The sequence below is a fragment of the Oncorhynchus tshawytscha genome, linkage group LG01 (genome assembly GCF_018296145.1).
Source record: "Oncorhynchus tshawytscha isolate Ot180627B linkage group LG01, Otsh_v2.0, whole genome shotgun sequence".
Classification (NCBI taxonomy): Eukaryota; Metazoa; Chordata; class Actinopteri; order Salmoniformes; family Salmonidae; genus Oncorhynchus; species Oncorhynchus tshawytscha.
Genome location: NC_056429.1, coordinates 24,548,972 through 24,563,070, shown reverse-complemented (window position 1 = coordinate 24,563,070; position 14,099 = coordinate 24,548,972). Strand labels below are relative to the sequence as shown.

Genomic DNA, 14,099 nt, shown 5'->3' with positions numbered 1-14,099 from the left:
TCAGGTGGTGCCCGCTTCAAAACTAAGCTATGAATCTTTGAGAAAGAGTCTATTGTTGGTCTTTGTCACAAAATCCTGGGTTAGAATTGTGACTTCTGTATTTTTCATTTCAAAAGTTTATGAAGCATAAACTGTGAAGCACAAACTGTGTCATGTCAGGGGTGATGGCATAAACACAGTATTGTCTGTCGCTGCCAAAAGAAAATAGCCATAGGCTGTCTTTTTAAATGTGTTTTTATGGGATAAATAGCTATAACACAAATAACAGTATATCAATGTTATGACAATATTTCAATAATTTATGTTAAACGTTGAACAATATACATTTCGTTTTTCCAGATGTCTTATTTCACACATACAAGTTATGAACAATGCAATCATGCTGGGTGCCATGGTAATAGTTGGTCCAGGGAATCTCATTCTCCAATAGGGTGGAGGATCAATGATGTATATAATCATTGGTTGGTCCTCGGGCTGTCCGTCATCTAGTGGCTCTGAGGTCCTTGTAACGTTGGGGACTTGTAATGGATCAATGTGACCTGGAGAGTGTGGTGAAATCCTCTTCCTAAATAGTAAACTCTATTCTGCGGTAAAGATGGCGGCTGCAGAAGGGGCGCGCAGTGCCTGGAGCACGGCGAAACAACCCTGAAGGGTCCATATTTCGCAGAAACTCGGACGTGGGGGACTGAACATTCCTGCCTCGAGATCCCACGGACCGTTGGCATTGAGTTTCAGTGACTTTTGCTTTATTGTTTGTGACAAGGTGGGTGGGTTTCACCGATACTAGCTATCGAGCTAACGTTAGCGAGATAAGCTAGCTAGCTAGGACGTCGGGTGGATAAAAGGGTGTCGAGGAAGACTATTCGGAACAGGCCGCTCCACAGTTGGGGGATGTGAACCAGGAGTGTGCAGGATTGGCTAGCTTCGTCCCGAACTTCTTTACACCGAACTGCGGGGATGGGACAACAGGTAGGCCGCGTCGGTGAGGGGGCTTCAACAGGACTCCAACCGCCACCACCGCAACAACACCCGGGCAAGGGGAACAGGGGAAGTGCAGGGAGGAGACCCCGGGAAGTCAGCAGTACCGGAACGGCACCAGGCAGGGTTGCTGCCGTTAACGTGCCGGACCCAGCAATTAATATATTCACCCAGCATTCAGGTAGGAAAAGACACATAGTATTATAAAATTGTTTATTTTATCAACTGGTATGTCAAGTAATAACGGCAGCTAGTTAGTCAAACTGATTTATTTAGCGGGTGTTTGCTAGCTAGTTAGCTAACGTGCTAACTAGTTCACTGCTAGTCAACTCGGTGCCTGACTACGACATCGTAGCGGAAATACAAGAACTTGCTATCATCCGTGACAGCTCTAGGTGTACCGTTAGTCAGCTTGTGTTTGCTAGTTTTCTTGATTTCTAGATAAGTGTAGCTAGTCAGTGCTACTACGAACGTGGATTGTGTTTCGTTATTCTGAGACAACAGAGAGGGATGTGGCGAAAACACGTTTCGGTACTGCACAGCTGCAAGGAACAAAAAGGACCGTTCACGTCTATGGCGACCTGGACTCCGGGTCCGAGATGCTTGTTAAACGATGATCTCTGCCACCCGGGATGCAGTGGCAATTCCACTCCATTAACTCACTATGGCAGCCACAACAATGCCACATTTCAGCCTGGAGTGATTTTCAAGTATGGTCTTTTACAACAGCCCACTCAACAGAAAATTGATGTGCAAAGTAACTTTGAATTATGTTTGTGTAACAAACTATAATCCAACATATTCCTTGAGGATACTCAATTTCATAGATTGTAATTAAGGTACTAAAATACTCACTGTGCTCAAACTTGTGATGTAGTAGTAGTGCCCCAGTGGCAAACTCACATTGGTGTTCAAGGAGGGTCAAACTGGATTGATATACAGTACCAGTCAAAAGTTTGGACATACTGATTCTAGCGTCTTGATTCATTTGTACTATTTTCTACATTGGAGAACAATAGTGAAGGCATCAGAACTATGAAATAACACACATGGAATCATGTAACCCAAAAAGTTTTTAAAAAATCCGAATATATTTTAGATTATTCAAAGTAGCCACCATTTGCCTTGACAGCTTTGCACACTCTTGGCATTCTCTGAACCAGCTTCACCTGCAATGCTTTTCCAACAGTCTTGAAGGAGTTTCCACATATGCAGAGCACTTGTTGGCTGCTTTTCCAGCGGTCTAACTCATCCCAAAACATCTCAAATGGGTTGAGGTCAGGTGATTGTGGAGGCCAGGTCATCTGATGCAGCACTCCGTCACTCTCCTTGGGCAAATAGCCCTTACACAGCCTGAAGGTGTGTTGGGTCATTGTCCTGTTGAAAAACAAATGATAGTCCCACTAAGCGCAAACCAGATGGGATGGTGTTTTGCTTTGCAGCAATTCGACCATGAAGGCCAGATTCAAGCAGTCTCCTCTGAACAGTTCATGTTGAGATGTGCCTGTTAATTGAACTCTGAAGCATTTATTTGGGCAGGGGTAACGGGCACACCTGTTAACTGAAATGCGTTCCAGGTGACTACCTCATGAAGCTGGTTGAGAGAATGCCAAGAGTGTGCAAAGCTGTCATCAAGGCAAAGGGTGGCTACTTTGAAGATTCTCAAATATAAAATATATTTTGATTTGTTTAAATACTTTTTTGGTGACTACATGATTCCATATGTTATTTAGTAGTTTTGATTTCTTCACTATTATTCTACAATGTAGAAAATATAAAAATAAAACCTGTGAATTAATAGTCTGGTACTGTACGTACAGTCATGCCTCTATCTAGGCCTGCAATGTGTCAATGGCACTCAGGATTTAGTCAAGGCTATCAGTAAGGATCTTCATATGGTGAAACTATTATTACATTTAGTCAGCGAAGTCCTGCTTTGAGCTACTGTAGAAGTAATTGCCGTTATGTATATGTTATCGAGTTCTGTAAGACCATTTAGGGATGCATTGTTACAGAAGTTGAGAATGTTATTATTCTGTGTCTGACAAAGACACTGTATATCCATCCACAATTGCAACAACTATCCAGTCTCTACTGCTTCCGTTGAGCTTTGCTTTACCCAAGGGAAGGTCAGTCAGTCTTGCATGGAATCAGATGTGATGGGAATGGCGAGAGTGTAAGGCTCGTCTAGTAGTTGTTTTTTCAGCTCTCTGCACAGGGGCAAAGCGAGACCTGTCACATCTCCACAATGAACCTCTTCAGCTGGAAACGCAAACCTGCAAAGTGCACAAGGTCTGTACTTTCAAATGTCCAAGTGTCCTTTTTATAACTGGATGCATAGCCAAGTGTCTAAAGGCTATTACCTTGTAAACCCTCACAATATAATGGAAGTATGAAAGCATTTGTCTGTGCAACTCTCTCCTTGAATTGCAGGAGCAATTCTAATTTAAGCCTAGGCTATATGATGCCGTTCTATCCTTGTAGTGCTACTGTTGGGTAAAAGTATTGTCTTGTGAAACCATTGGGCCATGGAAGTAAAGTCAGCACTATCTGTCGAACATGGTTTTGTCTATTCATAGGATTTGATCCCTTCACATCTGGCTGAGTTATGTCACCATGGCTGATTCTAAGGAAGTTATTATTTTGCAACAAAGCCCATTTCCTCCTTTTCTTTAGTCCGCAAGATGATTTGGCGGTTCTTCCTGGGTAATTCCACGGTGATGCTTAGACTCCAGATTTTATTTTACTTTAAAATGTAAGACAAACTGTCTTTCTGTGCTGTCATTATGTTAGCAATCTTTGCATTTCCACTGTTCTTCTAGTAAATTACCACGGCAAACTTAACAAACGCATTAAGTACTCCTTGTGCATAGAGTTGTAAAGTTTAACTTTGTATTCATTCTGCATCATTCTGGTATTGTGGAATTGCCCTCCTTTTAGCCATTTTGGGGTTGTTAGTGTTGAACAGTTAGTCCTTTGTATGGTTTGTTAGTTGTAAAAGGCCTAGGCCAATTGTTTCCCCAAATGAAAGTACAATGACATGTTGCGTTTGATACCGTGGCTACTTGAGATGGATGCCTCAATCTGTGACCCTTTTGAGGTTTGTGTGTAGTATGCGTACATGTATTTTTGCCTGAAGGAAGTGATTCACTGTGGGGACGGACACAAGTTCTTCTGAATCAATAGCCTCTGCATCTCCCGTTCCCCCACAGGCAAGTTGACTCAGCTTGTCCCTGTTGGCCCACAATGCCATTTTGGTATTTCTTTATTATTTATTCATTGTCTCCGGCCCTTACAAGAAGTTTTTTTGCAGCGTTATGAAAACCAAAGCCTACGTTGCAATTTGAAGCTGAAGGTAATGGTATCTTTGTGATAGGGCAATATGAAGCTCAAGAAGGCTTGCATTCCCCCTAACCACATGACTTTAGAGTGCTCACTCAGCGTAATGCTCTTCTGATCAAGTGAACTTTTATGGCACTTGTGTGGAATATGGCCTCTTATTTGGCTTTGCTTTGGGCTCTCACTCTTTTTTGCAGAATTCACAGAAGTGATGATTTGGCTATCAAGCCCATAAACCGTTCAGCAGGTCCAGGTCGAGAGCAGGTTTCATATACTTGATTAGAAAATGGGCCACGTACAGTGCATTTGGGAAGTATTCAGACCTCTTGACCTTTTCCACATTTTATTACTTCCAGCCTTATTCTAAAATGGATTTAGTTGTTTTATCCCCCCTCATCAATCTATACACAATACCCCGTAATGACAAAGTGAAAACAGGTTTTTAGAATTTTATTTACATAAGTATTCAGACCCTTTGCTATGAGACTTGAATTTGATCTCCGGTGCATCCTGTTTCCATTGATCATGCTACAACTTGATTGGAGTCCACCTGTGGTAAATTCAATTGATTAGACATGATTTGGAAAGGCACACACCTGTCTATGTAAGGTCCCACAGTTGTCAGAGCAAAAATCAAGCCATGAGGTTGAAGGAATTGCCTGTAGAGCTCCGAGACAGGATTGTGTTGAGGCACAGATCTAGGGAATGGTACCAAAACATTTCTGCAGCATTGAAGATCCCCAAGAACACAGTGACCTCCATCATTCTTAAATGGAAGATGTTTGGAACCACCAAGACCCTTCCTAGAGCTGGCCGCCCGGCCAAACTGCGCATTCGGGGGAGAATAGCCTTGGTCAGGGAGGTGACCAAGAACCCGATGGTCACTCTGACAGAGCTCCAGAGTTCCTCTGTGGAGATGGTTTCCCTTCTGGAAGGTTCTCCCATCTCTGCATCACTCCACCAATCAGGCCTTTATGGTAGAGTGGCCAGACTGAAGCCACTCCTCACTAAAAAGCATGTGACAGCCCGCTTGGAGTTTGCCAAAGGGCACCTAAAGGACTCTCGGACCATGAGAAACAAAATTTTGTGTTCTGATGAAACCAAGATTGAACTCTTTTTGTTTTTGGTTTGAATACCAAGCGTCACTTCTGGAGGAAACCTGGCACCATCCCTACGATGAAGCATGGTGGTGGCTGCATCATGCTGTGGGGATGTTTTTCAGCGGCAGGGATGGGAGACTAGTCAGGATCGAGGGAAGAAGAACAGAGCAAAGTACAAAGATCCTTGATGAAAACCTTCTCCAGAGTGCTCAGGACCTCCGACTGGGGGCGAAGGGTCACCTTCCAACAGGACAGCAACCCCAGGCACACAGCCAAGACAAAGCAGGAGTGGCTTCGAGACAAGTCTCTGGATGTACTTGAGTGGCCCAGCCAGAGCCCAGACTTGAATCCGATCGAACATCTCTGGAGAGGCCTGGAAATAGCTGTGCAGTGACACTCCCGATCCAGAGCTACAGAGGATCTGAAGAGAATAGGAGAAACTCTCCAAATACAGGTGTGCCAAGCTTGTAGCATCATACCCAAGAAGACTCGACGCTGTAATCGCTGCCAAAGGTGCTTCAACAAAGTACTGAGTCAAGGGTCTGAATAGTTTTGTAAAAGTATACATTTGCAAATTCCAAAAACCTGTTTTTGCTTTGTCATTACCGGGTATTGTGTGTAACGGGGGTGGGGGGGGGGGGCAATTCAATCCATTTGTAAATAAAGCTGTAATTGTAACAAAACGTGGAGAAAGCCAAGGGGTCTGAATACTTTGCGAATGCACTGTATTTAACAACATTTGCCCATGCCCATGACTCCTGATACATTTAAGCTGATTTGCATTAGGGATCAAATTGGATTAGTCAAATCCACTTTTCTATATCTGCAAAGGCCCCAACAACCGAAATAAGTCACACTGTACTGAAAATAGAGTTTTGGAGGCGGCTGTGAGATTTTAACTAATTTAAACTTAATGTAATAATGTATCTTGTTGACTTTCAGTTTAATAATGAACTAGGTATCCCCCTTTCCCCTTTATTTAACTAGGCAAGTTAAGAACAAATTCGCATTTTCAATGATGGCCTAGGAACAGTTGGTTAAGTGCTTTGTTCAGCGGCAGAACGACAGATTTTGACCGTGTCAGCTCAGGGATTCAATCTTGCAACCTTTCGGTTACTAGTCCAATGCTCTAACCACTAGGCTATCCGCCTCTCCCTTTATCCGCCCCCTACCTTGCCTGTCACCCAGAGTTGCATCCTTCAGCCACTAGAAGGAGCTCGGTCTCATAATTTTCAGTCCTATAGATGCAGGGCAGTTGTGTTTAATTTGCATGTTTAAGAGGGTGTGTATGCTTTTGCATTCAATAAAGCATATTGATTATGGCAGTGGGGTGTGTGTGAATATTCTGGGTCGGTTGCTTCATGAATTATTCATCCATCCTCTCTCTCCATGTGCTTGACTGGTGAAAGCACAATGCTGGAGACAAAAGGCAGCATTTTAATCCTGGTTATTTTTGACTGCATTAACAATGCCCAGACCCTGTCCTTCCCAGTATATCTCATTCTGCTCTCATTAAACACAGGTTTAAGCAAAGGAAAGGAAGTGATTTGAGTCGACTCATTGCTGCTGCGCTTGCAGATGCTGACGTAACCTCCCACGTGCGCTCTGATATTCACACACCTACCGGTATATCATGTTACTGAGTTTGTTTACACTACAGAATGGCAAGTTATTTACTGTCTCTTCACTCCCTTGTGAAACTTAGAAAAGGTTCAGATATAACATGCTGTACAGGGTGGGAAATTAACTTTTTGGTCCATTAGCCACTGTAACAGGTAGATACAAAAATCTACCAGCCACTCAGATTTTTTACCAGCCAAAATATATTTTTGGCATTATTACACCATAAAACACAAGTAACTGATGAGCATGCCTTGTAATATTTCTAAAACAAAAAATGTATTACTAGTAAGAAGTAATTTAGAATATTGCTCAATGCTTTCATTTTTGCCACTGAAGTCTTTAAACCATGTTAAAATAAATAATTTGAAACAAAAGTGAAACAGTTCTACAACTTGAAAGTCAAGAATCAACAAAGTGCCTGCCCTGCCACAAAATGCTGAGTGATACGGCTTATTTATTATTATTAGTTCAGGACTCTAACGCTGACATTTTTTACGAGGAGTACATAAGTTATTTAGTAGCACACAAATACATTTAGGAGCACAATTCAATTTTTTGAGTCTTGTCATGATAAGAAATTACAGTAAATTACTAAGGTTTTTGGACTGTTCTATGCTCAGTCAAGCACAATGTACCCCTGAATATTTGAGTCATTAGGTGAAACAAAAATGTTCAGCTGCCCCTTTAAGAGGTGGGCCATTACTGTAGTAACAGAACTCCTTGTCTGTCAGAGATGGTCATCTCTGTCTGCGCTACCAGCAGACAGTTGCAGTAAACTCTTAACTAATATTGAAAAACAACCTAGCATGTGAACAAAACTATGTAACTAGCCAAGAAACATGAGGACAAAGTTTCACTTTGGTAGCCTTTCTGGTCAATTCAACCAACTTCTACATTTTGACCTTTGGATAGTTTTTTGGGCCGCGGATGCAACACCAATGCTTATAGCTAACTAAGTTAAGTATAACTAAAAATACATTTAATATGTGTCAAATTATATCCAGCTCAGGGCCACAGCAATGCATTTGGTTTGCTAAGTGGCTAGATGTCAAGATCAAGCTTCTTGGTTACAGCAGAGACATTCAATCCCCTCCTGAATCAAGTTCACTGTTGCCTAACTTGTTTTGTGCGTCAAAAAAAAACGCTTGGACGGTATGAAAATCTGGATACCGCCCAACCTTACCGCCAATGCCAAAATCTACCCGCATTTGGTGTTTGTTCAAGTGTTAATTTCCCACCCTGATTGCTGTATGAATGTTATGAGGGTACTTTTGGTTTTCCATGTGGGGGGACTGGTCTATTGGACTGCAGTTTAGTGTTGATTGGGTTTCAGGACTTGGCCTGTGTTGTGGCTGACTGCTCTGTCAGTGCTTATCCAGAGATCCAGGCATATGACTTGGACCCTTCTACCTCAGCAACTCTTGAGTCTTTCCACCGTCACACTCGTACAACTTCCGGCGCCGACAGAGATGGCCGCCTCGCTTCGCGTTCCTAGGAAACAATGCAGTTTTTTTACGTGTTATTTCTTACACTAGTACCCCAGGTCATCTTAGGTTTCATTACATACAGCCGAGAAGAACTACTGAATATAAGATCAGCGTCAACTCACCATCAGTACGACCAAGAATATGTTTTTCGCGATGCGGATCCTGTGTTCTGCCTTACAACCAGTGCAACGGAGCGGATTACATGCAGCGACCCAAAAAAACGACTCAGAAAAAGAGGGAAACGAAGCGGTCTTCTGGTCAGACTCCGGAGACGGGCACACCGTGCACCACTCCCTAGCATTCTTCTTGCCAATGTCCAGTCTCTCTTGACAACAAGGTTGATGAAATCCGAGCAAGGGTAGCATTCCAGAGGGACATCAGAGACTGTAACGTTCTCTGCTTCACGGAAACATGGCTAACTGGAGAGACTCAATCCGAAGCGGTGCAGCCAGCGGGTTTCTCCACGCATCGCGCCGACAGAAACAAACATCTTTCTGGTAAGAAGAGGGGCGGGGCGTATGCCTTATGACCAACGTGACATGGTGTGATGAAAGAAACATACAGGAACTCAAATCCTTCTGTTCACCTGATTTAGAATTCCTCACAATCAAATGTAGACCGCATTATCTACCAAGAGAATTCTCTTCGATTATAATCACAGCCGTATATATCCCCCAAGCAGACACATCGATGGCTCTGAACGAACTTTATTTAACTCTCTGCAAACTGGAAACGATTTATCCGGAGGCTGCATTCATTGTAGCTGGGGATTTTAACAAGGCTAATCTGAAAACAAGACTCCCTAAATTTTATCAGCATATCGATTGCGCAACCAGGGGTGGAAAGACCCTGGATCATTGTTACTCTAAAGAGGCCCTGCCCCCTTCGGAAAAGCTGACCACGACTCCATTTTGTTGATCCCTGCCTACAGACAGGAGACGCTGTCTGTCCAACGCTGGTCTGACCAAGCTGACTCCACACAAGACTGCTTCCATCACGTGGACTGGGAGATGTTTCGTATTGCGTCAGACAACAACATTGATACGCTGATTCGGTGTGCGAGTTCATTAGAACGTGCGTTGAAGATGTCGTTCCCATAGCAACGATTAAAACATTCCCTAACCAGAAACCGTGGATTGATGGCAGCATTCGTGTGAAACTGAAGGCACGAACCACTGCTTTTAATCAGGGCAAGGTGTCTGGTAACATGACTGAATACAAACAGTGCAGCTATTCCCTCCGCAAGGCTATCAAACAAGCTAAGCGCCAGTACAGAGACAAAGTAGAATCTCAATTCAACGGCTCAGACACGAGGCATGTGGCAGGGTCTACAGTCAATCACGGACTACAGGAAGAAACCCAGCCCAGTCACGGACCAGGATGTCTTGCTCCCAGGCAGACTAAATAACTTTTTGCCCGCTTTGAGGACAATACAGTGCCACTGACACGGCCTGCAACGAAAACATGCGGTCTCTCCTTCACTGCAGCCGAAGTGAGTAAGACATTTAAACGTGTTAACCCTCGCAAGGCTGCAGGCCCAGACGGCATCCCCAGCCGCGCCCTCAGAGCATGCGCAGACCAGCTGGCCGGTGTGTTTACGGACATATTCAATCAATCCCTATACCAGTCTGCTGTTCCCACATGCTTCAAGAGGGCCACCATTGTTCCTGTTCCCAAGAAAGCTAAGGTAACTGAGCTAAACGACTACCGCCCCGTAGCACTCACATCCGTCATCATGAAGTGCTTTGAGAGACTAGTCAAGGACCATATCACCTCCACCCTACCTGACACCCTAGACCCACTCCAATTTGCTTACCGCCCAAATAGGTCCACAGACGATGCAATCTCAACCTCACTGCACACTGCCCTAACCCATCTGGACAAGAGGAATACCTATGTGAGAATGCTGTTCATCGACTACAGCTCGGCATTCAACACCATAGTACCCTCCAAGCTCGTCATCAAGCTCGAGACCCTGGGTCTCGACCCCGCCCTGTGCAACTGGGTACTGGACTTCCTGACGGGCCGCCCCCAGGTGGTGAGGGTAGGCAACTGTACTCCCTGTTCACCCACGACTGCGTGGCCATGCACGCCTCCAACTCAATCATCAAGTTTGCGGACGACACAACAGTGGTAGGCTTGATTACCAACAACGACGAGACGGCCTACAGGGAGGAGGTGAGGGCCCTCGGAGTGTGGTGTCAGGAAAATAACCTCACACTCAACGTCAACAAAACTAAGGGGATGATTGTGGACTTCAGGAAACAGCAGAGGGAACACCCCCTATCCACATCGATGGAACAGTAGTGGAGAGGGTAGCAAGTTTTAAGTTCCTCGGCATACACATCACAGACAAACTGAATTGGTCCACTCACACAGACAGCATCGTGAGGAAGGCGCAGCAGCGCCTCTTCAACCTCAGGAGGCTGAAGAAATTTGGCTTGTCACCAAAAGCACTCACAAACTTCTACAGATGCACAATCGAGAGCATCCTGGCGGGCTGTATCACCGCCTGGTATGGCAACTGCACCGCCCTCAACCGTAAGGCTCTCCAGAGGGTAGTGAGGTCTGCACAACGCATCACCGGGGCAAACTACCTGCCCTCCAGGACACCTACACCACCCGATGCTACAGGAAGGCCATAAAGATCATCAAGGACATCAACCACCCGAGCCACTGCCTGTTCACCCCGCTGTCATCCAGAAGGCGAGGTCAGTACAGGTGCATCAAAGCTGGGACCGAGAGACTGAAAAACAGCTTCTATCTCAAGGCCATCAGACTGTTAAACAGCCACCACTAACATTGAGTGGCTACTGCCAACACACTGTCAATGACACTGACTCTACTCCAGCCACTTTAATAATGGGAATTGATGGGAAATGATGTAAATATATCACTAGCCACTTTAAATAATGCTACCTTATATAATGTTACTTACCCTACATTATTCATCTCATATGCATACGTAGATACTGTACTCTATATCATCGACTGCATCCTTATGTAATACATGTATCACTAGCCACTTTAACTATGCCACTTGGTTTACATACTCATCTCATATGTATATACTGTACTCGATATCATCTACTGTATCTTGCCTATGCTGCTCTGTACCATCACTCATTCATATATCCTTATGTACATATTCTTTATCCCCTTACACTGTGTATAAGACAGTAGTTTTTTGGAATTGTTAGTTAGATTACTTGTTCGTTATTACTGCATTGTCGGAACTAGAAACACAAGCATTTCGCTACAGTCGCATTAACATCTGCTAACCATGTGTATGTGACAAATAAAATTTGATTTGATTTGACTCTGTTCTCTCTGTGCCCAAAGCTCAGCTCAGATACTTCATCTTCATTCCCTCTCTACTCGTCTGCTTTATCTTTCTCTCTCTCGTTCTCTCTCTTTGTATCATCTTAGTGGAGTTGAAATTGAGCACTGCTTTTTCCCGGTATAATCCTCTGTCTTCCCTCTTCTTCCCCTCCGGTTTAATCACACACCAGAGTCAGCATTAATCTGGCACTTCGTGGCGCTGCCAGGGTCGTCTCTATGCTCTGTGTTGAGCAGCGGGGGTGAGACCAAGGAGCTCAGCCACAGAGAGGGCCCATTTCTCTCTCAATGGACTGTGATCATTTGCCCCATTCAAAGAGAATGTTGCGAGTCACAGAGTGGCTAACTCAGATGCTATCAAAAGCCTTTTTGATACTGTGCCTTGTCCTTGTGCTGGGCAGATTGTGTGGCCAAACCCTGCATATGGAAGCAATGGGAATGTAATCTCAGCGAGCTCTGTGTACCGTCACAGGAAGTCGGTGTAATCCTCTACAGCCAGGCCTGAATCCTCATGGTCATTCCAGCAGTCGCTCAGTTAACCTCTCTGGCATATGTCAGACGCTAGCGTCCCACCCCGCCAACAGCCGGTGAAAGTGCAGGGCGCCAAATTCAAAACAACAAAAATCTCATAATTAAAATTCCTCAAGCATACAAGTATTTTACACCATTTTAAAGATACAATTCTCATTAATCCAGCCACAGTGTCTGATTTCAAAAATGCTTTACAGCAAAAGGACCATAAACGATTGATAGGTCACCACCAAGTCACAGAAAAACACAGCCAGCCAAAGAGGGGAGTCACAAAAAGCACAAATATAGATAGAATTAATCACTAATCTTTGATCTTCATTAGATGACACTCATAGGACTTCATGTTACACAATACATGTATGTTTTGTTCGACACAGTGCATATTTATATAAAAAAAAATCTCTTTACATTGGCGCGTTACGTTCAGTAGTTCTAAAACATGCGATTGTGCAGAGCGCCACATCTATTTACAGAAATACTCATTATAAATGTTGATAAATACAACTGTTATACATGGAATTAGAGATATACTTCTCTTTAATGCAACCGCTGTGTCGGATTTCAAAAAAACTTTACGGAAAAAGCATAATCTGAGAACGGCACTCGGAGCCCAATCCAGCCAAAGAAATATCCGCCATGTAGGAGTCAACAGGAGTTAGAAATAACACTATACATATTCACTTGCCTTTGATCTTCATCAGAAGGCACTCACAGGAATCCCAGTTTGACAATAAATGAATTGTTAAATTGTTACATAACGTCCATAATTTATGTCCAAATAGCCACTTGTTGTTAGCGTGTTCAGCCCAGTAATCCATCTTCATGAGACGCGAGCACTTCATCCAGACAAACCTAAAGTTCACTTACAGGTCGTAGAAACTTGTGAAACGATGTATGGAGTCAATCTTTAGGATGTTTTTAACATAAATCATCAAGGTTCCAACCGGAGCATTCCTATGTCTGAAGAAAAGCACTGGAACGAGAGCTAACTCTGTCGGGAGCGCGCGTCACGAGCCTGAGAGACTCTGCCAGACCACTGACTCATTCTGCTCCCATTCCCCCCTCCTTTATAGCAGAAGCCTGAAAGAAGTTTCTAAAGATGGTTGACATCTAGTGTAAGCTGTAGGAAGTGCAACTAGACTCCATAGATATTGTGTATTCGGTAGGCCAATCTTTGAAAAACTACAAACCTCAGATTTCCCACTTCCTGGTTGGATTTTTCTCAAGTTTTCGCCTGCCATATGAGTTCTGTTATTCATAGACCTCATTCAAACAGTTTTAGAAACTTCAGGGTGTTTTCTATCCAATACTACTAATAATATGCATATATTAGCATCTGGGACAGAGTAGCAGGCATTTTTACTCTGGGCACCTTATTCATCCAAGCTACTCAATACTGCCCCCCTGTCACCAAGAAGTTAGGCTGCCTGTCCTCTCTCCTACAGTTGCAGTTATGGGATTCATTCTAGTTAGGCTACGCTACACTAACTGTGGAGAAATATAACAAATAGCAGAAAGAAGACCAGCGGCTTCTGTACACTGCTGTACAATTTCCGTAATATGTGGTCTATTGAAATTGATGTTATATTCTCTGCCGCATGTACCGCTTGTTCCTGTCAGGCTAATTTGTCTGGACTGTGATGCATTATCTGCATACCATTTTTCTTTCTAACTGATGTAATCATCTCTAGGCTTGCAACTC

The 14,099-nt window shown here is 43.8% G+C and overlaps 1 protein-coding gene across 1 annotated transcript in view; it reads left to right on the top strand.

The window, feature by feature from the left end:
- The first annotated feature begins 507 nt into the window (after nt 1–507).
- Nucleotides 508–14,099, top strand: part of LOC112248210 (tyrosine-protein kinase ABL2) — a 41,403-nt gene continuing 27,811 nt past the window's right edge. Inside the window, exon 1 of the mRNA XM_024417057.2 lies at nt 508–1,159. Coding sequence (XP_024272825.1) covers nt 958–1,159 — 202 coding nt within the window. The 5' untranslated portion in view covers nt 508–957. The remainder of the gene's footprint in view (nt 1,160–14,099) is intronic.